Raw genomic sequence first — 21,947 nt, 5'->3', positions numbered from 1 at the left:
CTGTTCCACTCATGTAATGAATCAATATCAATATAAATGTGAGTGAGGTTAGTTTTAAGCAGCTAAAAACTTGTATTTTGTCCTTCAGTATTAATTGTTCTTAGCATGCTCAAAATTAAAAGTAAGTAAGTTGGACATCTACTGCAAAGTACAGATTTAATTCCTGTCCCTTTTAAAATTTTATCATTAGAGGAATTTCCTTTTAATAAATGGCTTTTTAATGAAGGACCCGAAAAACATACATAATGTAGTATGTACCAAATGTATGGTGATATGAAATATACTAAAATATGTTAACATATTAGGACTCAGCATAGGTCTATTTTATGTACTTGTATATAGCTTTAAACAAAAACATATACTAAATAATCTGTACTGCTAAAATATGTTCCAGGTATATGAGCTAAATTGCAGTGTTTTCTTAAATGTTTTTGCCTTTTTTCTTAAAAATTACAAGCAAGTGTTGTAAGTGTATATGTCCATTTGGTGTTCCTTGCAAAGTATAAGTGGCAAGAAATGCATTAAAAATCTAATATTTCAGGGAAAAAAAATATTATGACATTATGCAAACTTAAGCACTAAATTCCTGAGTAAGCAGATTAAGTATGTGCTGCTTCAATGGTGTGTATCTAACTGGTTACACTGAAACAACAGGAGTTACATGGCTCAGTTGTGAAAACTTGTAAGGATTTTCTTTCTGGTCACTCCCTTGTAAGATATCTCTGCATCTGAGTTTTACAGTGTGTAGAAGAGAAAGTTGAGCTAGTAAATACACAAAAATTCCTTTCTCATTTAATGCCTATCTCCTAAAAGCAAGTAAAGAAGGAAATACTTGTGAAACCTTTCCTATGCTATAATTGGATGAAGTGATTCTTAGAGTGCATATAAATTTATTTGAAATACCTCTTGATTAAAAGTACTTCAGTGCTACTCTCTGTCATTAAATTATTTTTTCACTTGATTTTCGTCTCCCAATATGTTTGAGGTAACTACAATAGTGTTACTCACACACACTAGTTATAAGCTTTGGTGGGACTGGAGTTCTTTTAAAGTGAGACATCGTAAAAAAATTGAAGATCATTTTATTTAGAAGTGCAGTTTTGATGCAGATCAGGTTGGCAGTGAAAGAATGATAACTTCAAAGTATTGGAAGATATTTGCACTTCTGATATGGGAGAAAAGGAGGATTCGCTCAGATTTAGTAGGCAGAACACAGCCTGTAAAATAGAGGATAAGAAAATAATCCAAAATCTATTTATACCAAAACGGTAGGAGATGATGTGCTGCCTAGAAAGTATGTAACCCATCCACTGCAGTGCCTTTCAGCTTAAAAATTAAACATTTGTTAAATATTGTCTAATAATTTTCTATTTGTCCTTTTGATAGTATTCATGAGGTTAAATAGTTATTAAAATATTAATATATTTAAATAGTTGACATATAATTTCAGTAATCTGAATTTGATCTAGACCCTGCTTGAATTAAGTCATCCTTGAAAAAAGCTTAGTGGGCTTTGCACTACAAAATGCTTATCTAGTTCTTCAAAGTGCTGTACTTGATAGCTGCAATCAATTACAGCATCTAAAGCTTGCGTTGAAATTCAAGCCTGTGAAGCCAGTTTTGACTCTGCCAGATTGCTTATATACTTCAACTACTGATTACAAGACCAATGCTCATATATTTAAATTTGAATCCATGTTCAGTAGTTGTGTGTTTTTGTTGGTTTTTTAATAAACTCTCTATAGAGACCAGTTCAACCTGAAGTATTTCCCCATTTTTCCTATGTATTAAATGTTCCCTATGTCATGTATTCAAAAATCCTATGTTATATGGAATAAAAGCCAAGTTGGTTAAAATCGGAGGGAAAAGTTCTGAATCAAATACAAGGAATTATTTGATAACTCAGTATATACAGTTTATGAATAGTTGTTCCCTTAGAGCTGTGTGCTTCTGCCATGTCTGCTGTACTCTGGGGCACTAGGGGGGAGGTTTGCTACACATGCCACTATTTGTGCTAAAGGTGGACAATAAGGCTGTCTCTGAGTTACACCTGGGACCTCCTTGGCCTGGTGACCAGGGAGGACCCTATCTTAATTTTTCTTATAGTTTTCAGCCTTCCTTTTCAATTTGTGCTACTTATTAACTACCATATTTACACTTAAATTGTCAATTGCCAGGTTCAATTTTGTGCTTGATGCTGAATAACACCTTGGTGTCTTGGAAAAAACTTTTGGATTTGCACATAGAAGCCCATAAGCAGCTGGAGTTTTTCTGATTTACCTACAGTAATAAAGGTCCACATAAATGATGCCCCATAAGTTTTAGGTGTTGTACTCACTTTTGCCTTAAATTTCCTCAGTTTCATCCATGTGCTTTCAGTTATATAGTAATACAAATGGTATCTGCCACAAGTATCTTAATCAAAAGATGTTACAGAATTATAAAATCCTTGATATGTTGACTGATATGTTTCATTTGTATAATAAATGTGAGTAAATTAGTAATGAGATTGCATGGAGGCATTTATAAGTCGTGTAGATATGGCATTTAGGGATGTTCTTTAGTGGTAGACAAAGCAGTGTGAGGTTAATCGTTGGATCTGATTACCTTAAAGGACCTTTCCAACCTAAACAATTCTATGATTCTGTGATCATCTTGTAGCAGCCATGCCATGGCCTCAAAATTGGGTGACAGGCCAGGAAGAGGAGATGACCGTAGGATTGACAGAGTGACACAGAGGATTCAAACAGTCTGCAAGCAGCTGAAGGGACAAAGAAGACAATCTTTCTGCTTCAGGATGAATTTGCCATGTCCTCTTCCTCCGTTTTTCCATTTTGATTTAAAGGAATGCTCCTAGCAGTGCACTACCTGTGATTAGGGGTTGTGCTGACTGCCCAGCAGGCACAGATGCTTGTTTAAGGGTCTGTGGGGAAGAAAGCTTGCAGCAGCTGCAGTGTCACCTGTTTCAGGCCGAACAGCCACTCACAATGTAAACTGCCCCCCTCATCCCTACCCCTTCCTAGCAGCTGTACATTGAGGAATGGCTTCATTTGCCCACAAATCCTGAAAACTGACCCTCCAAGACGGAAATGTTTTGGGAAGTGGAAGAAATGATGAATAATTGCTTGATTTATTTCTGCAAAGTTCTTGGATATTTTTAGGGCTTAAAAATATAAAGGGAGTCCCAAATTGGTTCTCATGAGTCTTAAAATGCTCACAGCTAAATCTTTTGCGTGGAAGAAATATTTTTTGTAGGATCTTCAAAATTATCATCTAATAAAATACTACTTTATAATTTGCTCTGTATTTTTTCTGTAGTGAAATAAAGTTAGCTTTTTATTTCACTATATAGATGACACAGCTTTTTCTCATTTAGAAGAACTGCTGTGTTTTATTTTTTTGGCTGGATCTGTTTAGTAACACAAGTAGGACAATCTATTGAGTACCACTGTAAATCTGCTACTTGTTGCCATGATGTGTTGTCCTCAAAAGGACTCAATAACTGACTCTTTACAGAAATTCATGAAGGTCTTTAGATGAAAGCCAAAACTCCATAGTCCCAAATCATGGCAATGCAAAAGCAATCCACAAACTATTGAAATTTCACTGCAATAAAAGATGTAAACAACTGTATAGCAAATTTCTTTAATAACACTCTCAATTATATTGCCATAATTGAGTTAGTAGAAAGGTAAGTCTCCACTTAAACTTAATTTCAAGATCATGCCAAAAACTAAACATTTTGCATTTAAATACAGCTTTTCTTGAACTACACCTCTAGAATATGCTTCCACGAATATTGCATGAATAAATGGTTAGTAAATCCAGTGTTAAATAGATCAATTCTTGTTTGTGAATTGATTGGTTTTCTACCAGTGTTTGCATCACAGAAAACTTTCTTTGTGTAAGAAGTGGTAAAATAAATCCTTATGTTGAAGACAAAGATTATTCTTCCCCTTGTCCTCTTGCAATTGTAGCAGTGCCTAGCAAAGTGGCATCCTCTGCTTGTAACAGTATAAAAATGTGGGGTCTCACTGAAACCAAAAGCTTTAGATGCTCCAAACCAGCTCTTCACACCTTATCATGATGTGCTCAGTCCCCCTGCCTTGAAATAAAGAATTGCTCCAATCAAAAGTGGGTTTCTGTCTGAATATCAGAAGAGAAAGAAGTCTGTGTAAAGGTGTCACTGAAGGTATGTTACACTTCTTAACAACTAACTCTTCTGAAGGATGTTCTCCTTCCAATACCCAGGAAATTCTGCTGTTGTTTACTGTGAGGCAATGTCATGATAAAAGAACAGATGTCTTCAAAGCAACATGGTGTCATTTTTCTGCTAGTGAAAATCTGAGAAGAATTAAGAGGTGGCACAAAATACTAGGAAAGGATGATTTAAATCACAGCTTCCATTCCTGACATCGTGACATAAGAACTTGAATATGGAATTCAGTACAATAAATTATTAATGGTTTCTTAAATAGCTCAAAGATGCATTACATGTCTAGCATCATACTTGGGAAAAGCAGAGCAAGGAGAAGCAAAAGAAGCAATAGTATGTATTAGTTTAAGATTCTGGAGCTTTGGGAGAGATTTCTAGAGAATCATGCATGAACAGGCAATGAAAGTAATGAGAGACATTGCTAGTGCCAGAAGTGTTAGAGCTAATGGCATCCAATCACTTGTTAAAAATGGGTAAGGAAAAGAAAAAAAAAAAGAATAATCCAGTATTTTACTAGTTTTACTGGCACCAGGCTGGCACTTCTCATACACTAGCCTCATAGTGCAGGTTTGCACATTGACCCAAAGGGATTTTTTTTCTCTTAGGAAGCAGGCAACTATACCACATAAAATGGTAATAGCTGCTGGTGAGAGTACTTGACAGAAACTGAAGAAACATGATCTTCAGGTAGATAATAACTGACAATGACACTCAACTTCCCTGGCATATTTGAAATGAATTTCAGTGGAAATATTACCATGGAGTTAAGTTTGTTTGCGTGTGTTCTTGGGTGAAAGGATGAAAGAGTTATTTGGTTAGTAATGTTACACATTTTGTACTACTGTGAACAATTAACAGAACTGCCTTTTGAAGCAAGAGACATAAAAAAAATGCGCAATTTTAGAGGTCAGAAGGCTTAGGAGTATTCTCTGCACAAGTTTATAGCACACATTGTTCTTTAAACTGTGGGGACATAGCGGCTGAAAGTTACTGGACAAAAATAGCTAAAGGGATTGTTGAGTTTGTCATAGAAATAATACAATAATGGAGACATAGTGAAGTGATAATGCTTCGTTACATGATCTAAAACCACTCCAGTGTATTATGTGTATGTTTCCCTTGTTTATTCTTCTGTAAATCCAAATGGTTAACCTTGGTTTATTTCTCCTCAGCTCTGCTGAGGCTGAACATTGCATCAATGAAAAACTGCTGCGTACATGGGTGCAAGCAAACAGGTTATTTAGAGCTGTTATGATTGTTCCAATTTCTGTTTAAAGAAGCCAGTAAAATTTCATAACTGAGCCTGAACTGAAACATTAACTCTGGACTGAAAATGGGAAAGCTGTTTGGGGAACAGGAGGTATGAGGAAAAGGAAGCATTTAAATCATCCTTGAGATATGGTTAAAGGCCCCGACTAATTTGTGAGGAACTCAGACTCTGGTTGCAGCATAATTGGTGCTGTTTTTCTTGTTCAAGTCATGCTAGGCCAATGCTCTGTCTTCAGCAAGGAAAATGAAACTCACAGGTCACAACCCCTGTGAGAGATTTGGTGATACTGTCTTCATGCTCTCTACTGCACAGATGCTAAATTGAGTTAATATGCTGCAGTTTCTTTTCTGCTTGTGAGATTAAATTGGAACTGTACTCAAATGTCTAACAGGCAATGCTGAATTTTACCTAAAAATATTTTCTGCAATGTTTTCTAATGCCCTGTTTTGTTTCTTATGAGGCATATATGTCATCCAGAATATGAAAAAAGTGGTGCTTACATGAGTTAAAGGTAACCTATAGGCTGACAGAAGCATATTATTTACCATGAGAAAAGTGACCACTGATAACAGATATGAGTTTAGTGCAATAACTGCCATCTGTTGCATGAAAAAAAAATTTAATGTATCCCAGCTTCAGTTTTTCTTCTGCTCATTTGTGGTGTTTTTTGTTTGTTTGTTTGTTTCTTTTTGTTTTTGGTTAGAGGTTTCTTGTGGGACAGGGACACTACATGTGTTTTAACTCGCAGCTACAGGCCAAAGTCGGTTCACCAGATGTGTCTAAACAGCTGCCTTTTCCTGGGGAAAACAGGGTGCATCAGCTTGAGCTGTAAAAAAGGCCTGACAGATCAGCATCTCTTTCTGCATGTAGTTGGTGATGGCAATGCTGTCAGTGTATATGGCCCATCTGGCAATACTTGGCCTTGCTGCACCCTGGGACCCTGCTGCCTTCCCTGGGCTGAGAAGGTGGGGAAGCCCAGCAACGTGGGAGAGTTGGAAGTTGCTCCTGTGACAGTGTGCATTAAGGACATGAGGCAGGGTGAGAGAGAAGGGAACTGCGCAGTACCAGACTGGGAGTGGAATATAGAGCACCTTTTATATTAGTGTGGGATTTTCTGCCTTGTTTTGTTTTGTTGTTTGTTTTGTTTTCCTACACAAACAGTGACGTATTGAAGAGAGTATTAACTTGCAAAGCTGCAGCTGTTGCAGAGTAGAAGAACTGCTGCTTAACTATTGAAATGTAAATAGTTATTCAATTATATTAAAACTAACAACCTAGTGTTGAGAAGGAGACCACTTTTGCTGTTGCAATGGAGGTTTGCCTGAGCACCTGTGAGTAAAAGAGCATAGGCTTTATGCTCAGGCAAGGTCACAGCTTCTTTTGCTATTCCTGCAGAAGGCTATTATTGATACATAGTGTATGGCATGTGTGTGGGGCACATCCATGGTGTACATTTCAAGATGTAGTTTATATTGAGTACAACTGCTCGTGAGGGAGCACTTGGCTCTAACGCACATTCTTGCCACTGTGCAAATTCCAGAATATAAATAAATTTAGTTCCTGGCCTTAAAAATGCACTACAAAACCAACCAAAAAATAAACAAAAGGAGAACTGAAAATTTGTCAGACCAGACCAAACAGTCCTCTCCTAAAAACTGTCCTGCAGGAGTCAGTTTAATTGAAAGGAACTGCAGGAGGTCTGAAGGCAACGAGGAAGATCTATTTTTCAAATGCTTAAGTTTAGCAGATGACAATGACAGCCTTTGGTTTAACAGCTAATTCCTCATGGGTCCCTGATTTTCTTTTTCACAACTGAAGTAGCAGTTTTCCTGTACTAGAACAGATCTGGCTGTATTAATATTAAAGTGCCTGCGTGGTTGTTAGTAGCAACTGATGCAGTGCCTGGGAATCTGACAAGTTCTAAAGCAAACTCACAATTAGCCAAAATAATAGTTTTTAAATCATATTTTGTTTCTTGGGAAGCTTGAACTGATGGGTGGAAGGCTTTGTTTGCATGGTTAGTGTTGAGTTTTAAAAGGCTATGCTTTTATAGGCTAAGAGTTAATTTTAAAATTCTATTTTCATTAAGCTCTAAGTTATATTTTCCCAAATATTATTTTCATTTTGAATTGCTGTGGAAGTTTGGGGTTTTTTACTAGTTCTATCTTAGGTATAATTTTGAGGTATTTCAGCTAGGTTTTATGCTCTATGACTTCTTTTCTGATTAACTGAACTATGCTTTCAGGTTTATATTCTCCAAACATTATTTTCACTGTTGAATGATAGCAACACTCAAAGTTTGTTCCAGTCAGGCAATATTTTTTCCAATCAAAGCTACCTTAACTTCAAAAATAATATGATAAAGGCCTACTCAGGCTCTGCAGCAATCTCAACATAAAAATTAAAACTAAAAAATAAACTTGGTTGTCCTAAAGAGCTGCTGGAGAAATTTTAGAAGGAAGGAAGTGTTTGTGTAAGCTGTGATTGATTACCAGGTGACAACCATAATAAAGAACTCTTTAATAGTTTTGACACACACAGAAGAGCTGAAAGAAAGAGGAATTAGGCTTCGTTAGCTATGGCTGTGGCTGTTATGCCATGTTGCTGCTCTGTGGAAAATCCTTGGGAGTGTTGTGGTTGACTAAATGGAGTATGTGCTGACTCATACACGAGAAACCAGGAAAACAGCATAGGAAAGTGGCATTGGTTCAACCTTCACTTCTGCCAGCACAGACAGATTAAAACACCCAACATACCGTAGGCCATAAAGGACTGTCCCATCTGGATGGAGTCGGATCATTCGGTTTTTCACTGTCACTCCATGGACAAATGATTTCTTGTCATTTTGGAAATACGTGTCCGGCACCCAGAGCTGGTCAGCCACTCTGTTGTCCAGAGTTAAGTTCAAAGGTATTCCAGAATAGGAGAGCCTTTTATCCCTCCAGGACTGCTGAAAGTACATGGTCAGGGTGTAGTCCTACGGAAGAAATAAGAAGGGCTTTTTGTATTTTCATACTGGTTGACTGACCAGAAGATTAATTTTGGATGAATCTCAGTAACTGAGTATCAGTAGCAATAGGAAATTTAAGGATCATCAAGGCATTGTTGCCATTCAGCATGGTCATGAGTCTTGGCTTGTTTGTATTAGTATCAAACTTGACACTTATCAGTGGCAGTGACTACACCAGGCTTTCAAAACCTCTATTCCCAGAGGGAATAGATGGCACATTTGGGTCTCCAGTCTATGGATCAAACTTGGTGTCTAATTTTTTTTTTAATGTGAAAAGAGCAGTGTTTAGCTGAGTTCAGCCAAACAGCATTGCATAGCACTGAGGATATTCTTCTGATATTCCCTCCGATATTCCCTCCCCTCACCCTGAAAGATGCCCCCCACAATCCAAAAAGGCCTAGCCCTCCTCAGAAAGAGCAAACACAACCTCAGAACGTAATGGATAACTTCCCATTCTGCCTCTGCTGGATTTGCCAGATGTAATGACTTTAGATAGCCAGGCATTTCTCATCTCAGCCTGGGAAATGTAGTGCATTCTGTCCTTGCCAATTGGATTTCACTGTATAGAGAATCAACACCTTTTCTTTGCTATCATGTTATAACTTCAGTGAAATACCATTTATGCAGCCTTTCAGCTTTCATTTTGTCTGAAAAGCAATTGTTCTAAAGGCCTGATTTACCCTCTTGTATATGCCTTTCTGGGAAACTGGTGATTTTAAAGGTAGTCAGTTTTTTCAAGTGGAAAAGCCCATGTACTTTGCAGCTCATGGAGCTCTTAAAAGATGATTAGAACAGCACTATGTGGACTATCAGTTTTCTCTTCCTCATCTCCTCCCCCAGCCCTGTTTTTAAGTGACAGGTCACTTTGTCAAATGTTTTTACGACAGAAGTGCATCAAAATCGTAGCTATTACTGAAAAAATTGGTCAGGAGTAAGAGTTTCTTTTATGTGATAGAAAACCTTATCTTTGTCATTGTCACAAATCCCAGCCTGGACTTTAATTTCTGAAGAAATACCATAAAAGGTGTCTGATACAATTTGCACTCTTCATCTATAGTGGCTCCATAAGACTATCATTGCCATGAAATCAAAGCAGAGTTGTTGCCTTTCAAACATACTTTCTACCTGAAATATCACATCCAACAGAGCTAAAATACATACTTGCCAGTGAAAGTTGTTAATAAAAATACTGTTCTTCCTTGCCCTGGGCCAGAAGTTCTTATTTGTTGTTGAGTTTTTTTTTTTTTGTTTTTGTTGTTGTTTTTTTTTTTTTTTTTTTAATGGATGAAATACCATGATTGATGATCAGTGGTTATATACAGTAGGAAATTACATCCACTGTGAGCACATACCCCAGATTTGAAAGGATTTCATAAATATGCCCTTTTTCAGGCCTGAAAATTGGTTGCTACCCATAACAGACATGAGAGGTTATATGCTGAATGGGAGTTTGGTTTTTTTGTTGGCCTGGGTCCCTAGGAGGAGGTCAGAACATCTTTGCTTTTCAGACCATGCTGATCAAGCCTGGAACTACAAAGTAATTCAGTGATGCAGCAAATGCTGCGCTTTGCTGAGTAGGTAATTTAATTTAAATAGGAGTACAGAGGAGCATGAACACCAAGGAGGCAAGTTTCTGAATGTACAACTTGAACAGAAGTGGGTTAGAAGCATCACTTAAAGAGAAGTTTGCCCTCAGTTCCTCTTACACATATACAAAGACCAGTAGGGAATTGGACGAGAGAAAACAAAAATTATAAACAAAACCAAAAATCAACCAAACATGAAAGAACGAAACAAACCCCCCACCCAACACCATAAATACCCCATAAGCCCCTCCACACTATTCTGGTGCAGTTTTCATACATTTCATCTGTTTCCTAACCTGCCCTATTTCAGACCTCTTTAGGTAGAAAAGCTTTCATAGATGATTGATAAAATTTGAACCCTCAGTGCTGCACCTGGTATCCTCTACATCTTCTGCCTGATCCAGCAGAGGCTATGTAGCCTCCAGCACTGACGGAACAGAAATTCCAATTATACATAATTATCTTTTCTCCTTCTTGTTTTTCTTTGTATTTTCACTAGGCCTGAAGGCTGCTTTTATGGAATTGTTATGTTATCCTACAGAAAACCAAACAATTGAGAGTGGTGTCTATATAATGGTTCTCAAAGCTCAACCAAGAGAAGAATAGACATGGTAAGCTACAACATATCCTAAAGGATGTGATCAAGCGAAAGAAAAAGAAATTCTGTCTCTTGGCTATGACTACTAGAAGAAGTTAAATTGGTATTTTTAGCATCATAGTCTGTTAAAAAATTCTGTTTCATCCACCTGTGCTTTACACAAAATGCTGTTGGCAACACCACAGTAGAGAGAGTGATCCTCTGGTCTACTATTGTGCTATACTGTGGAGAAGTACATGGCAAGCCAGCAAGTGTTAATGAGGAAAAAAATCTGAGCTTCATCCTAAAGGAATGTCAGTGTTTCTTAACTGAACAAATTATCTATTTTTTCCCTATTCATCAGTATGTGGGAGTATTACTCATTATTTTAATAAGAAAAACAGTCTGATGTCACAATTGTGAGTCCCTGTTGCAGTAAGTTCATATTTTAAAAAGCATAGTCAAAGTCTGTTTTAATGAAAAGCAAATTATAGCTGCACTATAATAACCCAAATTTTATAGCTATAAAATTTCTAATTATTTTTAAATGGAATACAGCCTTATGCTTCTTATCTCTCATCAACAAAGTATCAAATGCTGGCAAGTCATACAGCTAGCCACATCTTGGAAATTCTTGTATTATTTTTTATATTGTACAGTGGTGTGAGTGAAGTGAGGATTTAATGACTACTTGTCTTCTACCCTGTAAAATTTGCTGGGGATTTTGTGCTTTCAAGCTCTAGACTATATGAATAATTTCTCAATCTGTCACATCTGTAGTGGTAATTGGCTGCAGAATTGTTTAGCTTCATATGAAAGCTTCCTGAGATCTCAAGTATCAGTCTAGATAGGAAAATAAATCACACTGTATTTAACTTTCATATTTTAAAAGTTCTATTCATGACTATAAAAAGCAATGTAAAATTAAAAAAGAGAATCTGTTTCTGCAGCTAACTGTTCTTTCAAATTGTTTTTAAAAACAATTCATATTTCATAGAAATACACCAGGTTTTTTTTTCTGAACTGTACTTTTCATAATTAAAAAAATCTGTAATTCTGCTGAAAATTCATGATATTTCAGTAGATCTAACAATGCTGTTCATGCTTTCCAAAAGTGCCTCCTTACATTTTCAGAGCACAGCGAACCTTTAGAGCGGAAGGTATTTGAGCACCAATGATAAAGATGTTTTGATGCATATCTGGTCTACTTTCCACTTTTTTCCGTGACATATTTTGATTTATTAGTATGAGACTTTTTTTTCTCTTTCTTAGTAATTGTGCAAATTTCTTATTTCTTTATATCAAATCATTAATTTGTAAATATGTGTATGTAGATGTGTACTATAACTTATAAGTAAATCCGCATCAGAGCTTTAATAAGATGCATTTGGTTGCTAAGACAAATACTCACATGGTAGTCTTAGGTAAGAGAGGTTCTGTGAAAATGTCAGTAAGAAGACTAGTCTATTTTACTCAAAATTTAAAGCTATTTTTAATCTAAATTTAAGCAGCCTCATAGATAAATACTGGCACCAAGCCTCACAGTTCATTTGAGGAATATAAATTTCTCAGTAAAGAAAATGAAAGTCCCATTGAAGCATATTGCATTTGAGGTTAGATGAGCAATTTATAGTTCAGGTAAGGAATAGACTGAAGAGTTACCATACAATAATAATTCCTTTTTTAATTCGGGAGGTGTGGGGGGGGTGTTCCTTTTTTTTTTTTTTTTTTTTTTTTTGCTGCAATATGTTTAGATAATGCAAGGACAATAATAGACTTTTTTCTTTCCTGTTAAACCTCTGTGGATCTCTGAAACTCACCCTCTCTGTCCTCATCCTCTCTGCAAATAGGTAGAGGAAGCACTCCAAGGAAAAGAAATTTTAAGCTTTAACTGACATTCCAAAATATTTCATCCAGCTTGGACATGAAGCATTAATACAAAGGAGTAGGACTGGGTGAAAACTGTACTTCCCATCTCCTTGTGTAGACTATATGGAGATGGCCCTCTAATGACTAGAGGAATGACTGAATGGCATAGATGAGCTCTAAGAGTCTATCACATGGAATGTGATGTGATGTGAGGACTAAAGCAAACTAAGCCAAAGATACTTGGGAGGGTGCAGCACTTTCAAGTTCCCATTAAGGAAAAACATTGTGGAAGAATGAAGAATTAATTAAACCCCACTTCCCTTGCTACCTATAAACAAGATAATTGGAAAGCAGCCTGTTTTCTAACAATGGTTGTTGCTGAAGCACTTGATTTTTTTTTCCTTTGTAATTTCCATCTAGCTCAGCAGGGGTGAACTATGAGACCATTATGGAGTGCACTGAATGTCTAAGGAGGATGAAACAGTGCTCAGAGCTCAGTAGCATTCCTTGTGGTGCCAGTGCACAGTGCTGCAGGCGAAGCTGAACTGATTGCAATCTTAGGAGCAGATGGGAGGGGTTTGTTGACTTTTGTCTTGAACTCTATTGTATAAGCACTAACAGTACCAGAAATCTTATAGAAACTGGACAGAAATTTAAAGAAAATACAAGAAAGTGAATACCAGCAATGTGAAAATGAATTGGAGTCACAGGATGAACTAGCTGATCATGGGAAGTAAAAGAAAATCCCCATAAACCTTAATTCTGTGTTGAGAAGGGCCTTATCTTAAGCCAAACTTAAAAGCAAGAAATCAGAACTAAAGACAGCCACCCCTAGCTAGATTCTTTGGCTCCAGGAGACGCTTAACAATGTAGGAGAGAAGACACATGTATCTTAGTATGAGGTTGGGCCAACTTCATAAAAACAGCAACCGATTTTTTATTTTTAATGCCTTAATGTGTGTGTATATATATATAAAAATAAATTCTTTTGCACATTTAGGAGAAGGAGTTATTTCTATGTCTATGGGTCTGGTGATTGAAATCTATTTGATTCCTCCTGCCTGGTTCTCAGCTGTCATTCTACTACATCAATTCTCTTTAGTTTCAAGTGAAGCAGATGGAGGTCCAAGTAACGTGTGATGAGTCAGAAGCTCTACCTGGAATAGAAACAGTAATTACATAGCTGCAGCCAGATCTTTAAACTTGTGTATACCTTACTGGTTTTTTTTGTTTTGTTTTGTTTTGGGGTTTTTTTTTTGGGGGGGGGGGGGGGGTATTTTTGGTATGTGGTGGGTTTTTTGTGTTTGTTTTTGTTGTTGGTTTGGTTTGGTTTGGTTTTGTTTGTTTGTATTGGTTGGTTGTTTTATAGCTTTGTATGTGACTACTGCTTATTTTTTCCCCTACATGCTCAGGACAACTTTGTTTCATTGTTCATTAGGCTTATGATTGAACAGTGTTCTATAAAATGGTCATGATTATGATGACTTACATGGCCAGAGATATTTTTCCTGTATATTTTTGGCACCCTGACTGCTTCATGGAATTGTAATCCATAAATCAGAGGTCAGACTGATACTCACATTTTGTGCTGTATTTGGAAACCAGGGATAGAGGAACATTATGACATTTCTCCTTTATAATGACATTCAAAGCAGAGTATTTTGCACTTGGAGTGGATAACACTAAGGGTACTAGTGACACTGTCATAGTACTGGAAGACTACTGACATTCTGGTTGCAAAATCCTCTGGGAATTTCTAGTCCAATCTCCTGTCAGAAGCAGGACTCTCACCAACCCTGTCTCAGGTTGAGATATTGCTTTCTCTAGAAAATCTTGAAGACCCTCAAGAACAGGAGTTTCACAAAATTTGTGGGCAGACTCTTCCAGTCTGCACTGCCTTTTTGGTGAGAAATCTTTCCTGACATCTACTCTGACCCTCCCTACGTGCAAGCAGTAGTTGCTGCCCTTCATTATTTCGTCTGTCACTACTGAGAGTGGTTTTATTGCAATCTTCCCTTCAGGACATTGAAGGCTGCCATGAGGTTTTCCTTTGGCTTTTCTCCTTGCCAACTGAAGCAAGGCAAGTTCCCATGTCTCTCCTGATAGGTTATTTGCTCTAGGCCCCGGCCACACTGATAGCTCTTCACTAGATTCTTTTAAGTTTCTCAGTATCAGCAAAGAAATGGGAGACACTGTTGAAAGTGTAGCCATATCATTACAGATTATGGGAGGGTAATAATTTCCCTCTGTGCTGCCCATACCCCTGCCAGTGTCACTTAGTATACAGTTTACATGATGAAACTGCACTTTGTGGCTTGTGTTCAGCTGCTGCTTAACCATGAGTTTCCCATCTGCTGAATTCTGGGTTTCCTGGTTGGACCCAGAGATGCGTATAATGTTCGTTGTTTTTCATATCACCAGATACCTCCTGATGACACATGTTTTTCATCAGGGCAGGGAGCAGTTTTGAAATTATTGTCAGTGAACTCCTAATTATCTTTTCACTCATCTTGTATGCATCTTTGTTTTACAATTAATGTAACTAGAGAAGCCTTTCTTGTTGCCCTGTCTCTCTTTACTCTCAGGTCCAACTAGAATTTGAAGCAATATTTTTATCCTTCACAGAATCAAAGACTCATGTAGGTTGGAATGGTGTCATTGAGATTGAAAGAGAATTTGAGACACGAAAATCAGATGCAGCCTTAGCTGCTCTCCTGAAATCCAGGTTTGTGATCCTGGTTTTTATTGTTTTTCTCTCCTTTCAGACTCCTGAATCCTACTATTTCATAGTCATTGCAACTAAGGCTGCCTCTGACTTCCTCACCTCAGACAATTTTTTTCTTTTTGTCAAGGTCTAGCAGATCATGTTTTCTTGTTAGCTTCCCAGTTACCAGGAAGCTGTCATCAGTGCAGTCAAGAAGTCTAGATATCTTGAGCCCTTCTGTATCATTCTTCTGGAAGATACAGCAGTGCTTAGTCTCTCACGAGGAACAGGACCTGTGCACATGAGACTTCTTCCAGTTGTTGGAAGAAAGTCTCATCTGCATTTTCTTCCTGGTCAGGATGTCTATAGTAGATACCCACAATACACAGACAATGTTAGTTTGGCTGCTAATCTTGATCCATAAACTGTTGTTTGGCTTCTGTTTTCTCACATAGACGGCAGCTCTATTCCCTCTCCTTTCCAGTCAGCGGAACAGTAATTCTTGCTGGTTTCCTTGCCAGTTCTGTTGCCTTGTTTCCTCATCCTGTATGCTCCCTTTTGTGTTTTAGTTCATAGAGAAGCTTCTGTCTTAGCCTGGCAGTTCTGCTGGTGAAATTCTGGACTTCTTGCATGGCACAGTGGATTGTTCCTGGTTTTCTTAAAAATTGAGCCTCATCTCTTTCTGCTTGATGACTGCTTGCTGGGGAATTTTACTTAGCAATTACCCAAATAAGCCAAATTCTACTGATGTCCTGAGTCCTAACTCCACTGCTCACTGTCTCAGCTGTCCTCTTGATTCTGAATTCTGTCATCTTGGGGTCACTGCAAAGCAAATGTGCTGTAAATACTTGCTTTTTATCTGGGATGTTTCCACAAAAGGCAGTTTGAGGAAAAGCTCTTCATGTGATTTCTCATGAGCTGCATAATTTAAATATTATTAAGCTGCTTACATGATAATCTAACATCACAGCTGATGAGTACAACACTGATGTAGACTCTCTGTGGAAAATTTGCTTTTGGCTTTTGCAGTTTGCCTTTAAATGCATGTATTGTTGACAGTTAATACTCAGAGGAGAATGCAGAGTATTTTTAGAGTGTTGATAATAAAGGACTTTCTTTTATTTTTATTTTAACAGCATAATCAATTGGATAACTAAGGCACTGGACAATTTAATAGGATTAATCTGATTAAAACCCTACAAATGCAGTGCTGTTGCCAGTCTCACGGGAACTAACATTTCAAAATACTATAAAGTATGTGTAGACATTTTAGGAGAAGAAAAAGAAAACAAGAAAGAGCTAGTAACTCATCGGTCAGTTGGAAAGCATATGATTAATACTCTTGAGTACTGATTAGGATATGAAGGTGCAGGCTCTCTTTAGTGCAAAATATGTAACTAAGGAGAACTGCGGATTAGTACATTATTTGAGGAATTGAGTAGCTTAGTGCAGAAAACTGGGATTGATGCCAATATACTGAAAATCTGGGAGACTGTCTTCATGTAAATGACTTAATAAATAAAGAAAACCTCAAAATAAGTTTTATTTAATGCTTAAGGCATTAAAACCTCTGAGACTGAAGATTCAGAAGGCTTTCACCTCAGTGAAGCCCAAGAAAACTGCTGCTTCCATCCCTTCCTGTGTGACTGCACACATTTGAATAATTACTTAGAGGTGGAAGGAATCCAGGTTAGAGATGAACTTTGTCATTACTATTTATTCCTGGTGTTTGTTATGTAGGTTAATTCCTTGATCATGTCTTTGCCACCAGTGGCTATCCAAGCATTGGTTGTGAGCCAGAAAAGGACAACTAAGAGTGAAGGAGGAAGCCAAAGCAGCTTTGCAGAGCAGCTCAGAGCAGCTGTGAAACTACAGTTCTGCAGTGGGATTTACAGTCCCAAGAACGAGGCAGGAAAAACTAAAGGATTTTGTGAAAGATCACAGGACACACGTTTTACTCTCCTCAGTCAAGGCAATTTTCATGTTTTCTAGCCAGAGGAGGCCAGAGTGAGCCAGAATGAGTTAGCAGCATTGTGCCACCAGGAATGGGGCTACAGCTGAGACTGGGTTTGGTAACTCCATACAACTGTTCTACAGCTTCAAGTCAGAGTGACAGAAGGAGCTCAGATCTATTGCCAGGGTTGCACCAACCCTTCTCAAATGACTGTGACACCCAAGCATCTCATGGGTTGGCATCTAGTAGTCTATTTGCTTTCTTGTATTTGCTATATAAGCTTATTAGTGTTTTCACAGTATTAAAATATCGCAGGAGCTCAGTCAAGCTGTTTGCTTGTTTATAAACTTGGGGAAAAAAAAGAAAAAAAAAAAAAGAAAAAAAATATTAGCATCTACAACATTTGAAAAAGCAAGGAAAGCCACTGTTCACTCTTGAGCTTTCCCTGGTTTACTACAGCCTGCTACAGAATGCTAAGTTGCTATTGTGAAATTTGTCCAGCATGGTAACCTCTGAGAGGTGCAGATGGAGCCTTGCTGGCAGAAGCATGCAGTTGGTTTGTTGAGTTATTGTCTGGGTCATTTTTTTCACATGTCCTTGTGCCTCTGTATTATTCATTTTTTGGTCCATCTTGAAAGGTCAGCAGAAGTACACGTAGTGGTTCCCTTGTACACAGTTTCACTTCCCTTGGCGCTTTTTAGGGACAGTGGTGTCACATTATGAAGGATGAAGTTAAAATATCTAAGTGACCCACACTTGATGATCACTGATGCAGACGGTGCAAGTATGGTGTGTCCTGAATTTATTACAACTGCTAGAGGGACTATTGAGGGCTGAGGGATCCTAAATCCATGGGTTGTTGGCCAAGCAATATTTTCTTCTGAAGCTTTAATTTTTGGAGTCCTTTTAAAGCCTTAACTGTGTCAGCTAAAAGACCTCATGAATATTTTTCCATTTAGAAACAAGCAAACAGCAGTTTGTTACTGGTAAGTTTTCACTGCTTCGCAAATTAGACAATTTCAGTCCAAGAAAGGAATGGAAATTCACTGTGGTTTTGTGAGTGAAACAGGCATTGTTCCTATGCATTTATTCCTCCTTCTACAAATATGCCTGGGTTCTGTTTCTTTTTCCTAATATCTCTACTGTGTAGTAAGACTAATTTTCCACTAAAATAGACTTGTATTTAGCCAGAGAAATTCTACATGCAGCTGGCCAAACTGTGAAGCCTAGGTCTGTGACACTATTGTTCAAAGCTGAGGTGTGATATTGCTCACCTACAGCTTTTTTTGTAGGACTGGTTTAACTTTTTGCAGAGCTAATCACAGGTGCTGTTATCAGAGCAGTATGAAGTGTAGAGGTCCAGAAGGCTTGGCTTTTCTGAAGACAGTGTTGACAAATGAGGTGTTTGTGGACACAAATGGAATCCAGTGTCAGTAAAGCAGCACTCCTATAGAGGAGTAAATTATGGGACAGATATAACTCTTTTCCTCTTGCCATGTACAAAAAGAGTCCGTGGCAATAAGGGGATGATAGTGAGAAACTGACCAGGGGAATTCCTGGGACCAGAGATCAGTTGTTTGGTTTTGGTGCATGGCAGAGGTGACCAAGTTGCGCCATTGTTCCCGGTATGAGCAACAACGCAGGGGATGGGAAAGTCTTTCTTCTTTGTGGTCATGGTGGTGAATCTTGGTAATCTTCAGTATGACAACATAGCTCTGGCTGCTGGCTTCTAATCAGAATTAAGGCCTTCACAAGCAATGAGACAAGTGAAGCTACAGCACAAAGTAGGATGCAGCACCATGCCATGCAGCAAGAAAATCTTTGAAGGGATATGGCAAGTACCTTCAGTTAAGGTTCTTGATGATAGGGTGTAAGTGAAGTCAAGTATGGGTTTAGTAAAATGAACGCTTTCCATATTTTGCCTGTTACTTGCCTTACTTAATCACATAAGTCTTGATTACAGAACCAGTGGGATTTGCATCAGTAGACACTGAATGCTAAGAGATAAACATGCTGACTAGTTAGAGGACTCTCCAGATAGATTTATTTTATCTGAATGGCTTTGTAGTTTTTAATTTATTTATAGCAGGAATGTCTTTTAGATCTGTTAGGGTATAGTAATAAATTTACTGAACTACAAAATAATTTATCCTCCTGCTTGCTTTCAGCTAATTACAACATCTTAAGGTATCTCAGGATAGTATGAACATCCCTGAAGATTGACTCTTCTCAGACAATAATTATAGAGATAATGAATGGAGTGGAGAATGGAGCTTAAGAAACAAGGGTCAACTCTGCCTTTCTTTGCCCTCACCTTAATACATTCATTTCACTAGACTGACTCCCTAACACATCCTACAGCAAATTTTCCAAATGCAATGGTCCATTTACTTTGGAAAAGGACAGAAAATCAGATAGTGGGTCTGGACTCAAACACCTTGTTCTAACAATTGGTGCAAGCAGATCATCAGAAGCAGATAGTCCAGACTCCTTTTCCACCCACTCTGGACCCTAGATCACAATACCAGAAACAAATCTCCAGCATTCACCAGTGTTGTCACGGGGAATAATTTGTGTCATAATTTTAGTGAAATAGATTACTCTTCTGGTATGCTTTTCAGTTTGCTATTTTTAGTGATGGAAGTGACACCTAATTTGCACTTGTTAAAAACAGGCTTACGAAAGTGTGTTGTAAATAAATCTTGGGAGGAATATAAATTAGCATGGTTCAGGGTAAAATAACTTCCCTTTTGTGGGTCAGAACAAAAATAATGTCGGGGGGGAAGATTGTTCCACTTCTCTGTGTTGGAGGATTCTTGTACCTTTTTTATATAGTATTGGATGCTGGCTACAGTGGAGACGTGACTTTAAATGGACACCAAGTCTTAGCATGACGGGTCTCTTGTTCTAAGACAGCCAGATGAATGTTAACTCTTGGGTCTCTCCTAGATTACAGATGTGATAAAACAGACAAACAAATGTTGGCGTACTGAGTAGTGAAACAGCTGGTGATGAGCTAGATTTTCATCTTTGGCTTCTGCAAGAAATATGTATATAGGTAATGTAATCCTACTGAGAATGTGTAGAGGACAGCTTGGTTTTGGCTGCAGTAAAATGGAATTCAGTGGGCTTAATAGGTATCATATGTGGTCTAGCTGCCACAGTTTTATGACATGGATAATGCTTTTATGTCTGAAGTCCAGGGGTGCAACTAAAACAGATTAGTCCCTGCCCAGCACTTGTGTCTTACCATATATCCTCTCTTATATCACCAACCTGATGTTTGGGAAAAGCCTTTCTGTGATGGGGATATCTGTTATGTTAAAGATTAGTGTTCTGTATGAGAAGTGTTTTTATTTCTCCCCTCTTGCATTTACAGGAAGAATTATTGTTCTTTAATCCTGATTTCAGTCAGTTTTTAATCATATTCCTTCTTCAAATTCTTTCTGCAGATTGCTTGTCATAAAGATACCTATTTTCTACAGTATCAACATAGATTCAGCAGTAGGTGTCAGTTCAGTATCGGGTGAACTGTTTAAATCTCCCCCCAAGCATTTTCCTTCTTCATTTCATGGAGAGGCAAAGTCTAGCAACTGAAAGGTAATCACTATGGTTACAGCACCCAGTTCTAGCAACAAATCCAAGATTTTAAGTCTTAATGCTTGTAGCGAAATATATATATTTGAGACACCCCCAGACATTTGAGATCGTGTTTGCAAGTGTTAAAACAGACATTGACAGTTTGAGATAATTCCATTGCAAGGCTTTGCTTGCAAGACAGTGGTCTGCTATTATAAGTGGATTGCTTACATAAGAGGTGAAAGAATACCTACTAGTTTAAAATGCAGCTCAAGCAATATTGGGTTTTCAAAGGCAGAAATCTAAGATTTAATCACTGCCTTGTTTGAAGCCTGTGTCAACACTGTCAGCCAAAAGAAAGATTGAAACTTGGATCCTTTCCAGCTGCAAATATTAAGAAGACATCACTCTGAGCCATTTTTAGGCATTACAAGAGCTATGGACATTATGAAGCACCAGGATTCTGCAATCCTATGGCAGATGACTTTATGGCCAGGTGGTTGATATTTCATGTGTTGAGGTCCCTCACCCCAATTAGTAACTAATTTCAATCCATCTGTTTACAGATGGCAGAAAATTGCTGATCTACCACAGTTCTCTCTAATAGATAGGTATCCATCCATAAGCCAAATTAACAACCCAAGACCAGAACTGCCCAGGGAGATTTGCTGAGATGCTATCAGTGCCTCAGTACTGTTAGTGCAGGACTAGTGGCTCTTCTCAGAGACAAGTCTAATAGGAAAATCTAGACAAATAATGCTTTTAAGATGGCAAATATCTCTTCTGATTGTGGCTCAGGCATAGGAATGAATATGGATAGAGAATGTCTAATCTGGACCATTCTATACTTCAGGATAGGATACAAGATTGTACTTTATGCTTAATGGATGTGGAAAAAAGGTGTAGAGTTCCCTGAGAACTGAATTTCTAACCTGACTGCTAACTAGTGTATGGCAAGAGATTCTACAACCCAGGTCATGACAATGTGTGTTTTGTTACTGAATTCTCAGAATGGCACTACCAGATGATCTCAAAGGGCTCATTATCCTACCACTTCTCATAACATCTTACAGTATATTTGTTCATTCTGGAGAAAAGAAGACTTTGGGATGATGCGGTTGCAGTCTTTGGTATCTGGTGGGAGCCTACAAGGACGATGGAGAGAGGCTTTTTACAAAAACA

At 37.9% G+C, this 21,947-nt stretch overlaps 1 protein-coding gene across 1 annotated transcript in view; it reads right to left on the bottom strand.

The window, feature by feature from the left end:
* Positions 1-21,947, bottom strand: part of GABRB1 (gamma-aminobutyric acid type A receptor subunit beta1) — a gene marked incomplete at its 3' end in the record, with an annotated part of 107,917 nt that overhangs the window by 45,551 nt on the left and 40,419 nt on the right. Inside the window, exon 3 of the mRNA XM_083861597.1 lies at positions 8,243-8,463. Coding sequence (XP_083717723.1) covers positions 8,243-8,463 — 221 coding nt within the window. The remainder of the gene's footprint in view (positions 1-8,242; positions 8,464-21,947) is intronic.

The sequence above is a fragment of the Zosterops lateralis genome, assembly GCF_965231275.1.
Source record: "Zosterops lateralis genome assembly, chromosome: 5".
NCBI lineage: Eukaryota > Metazoa > Chordata > Aves > Passeriformes > Zosteropidae > Zosterops > Zosterops lateralis.
Note: the sequence above shows the minus strand (reverse complement) of the source record. Positions and strands in the feature narration are given on the sequence as shown.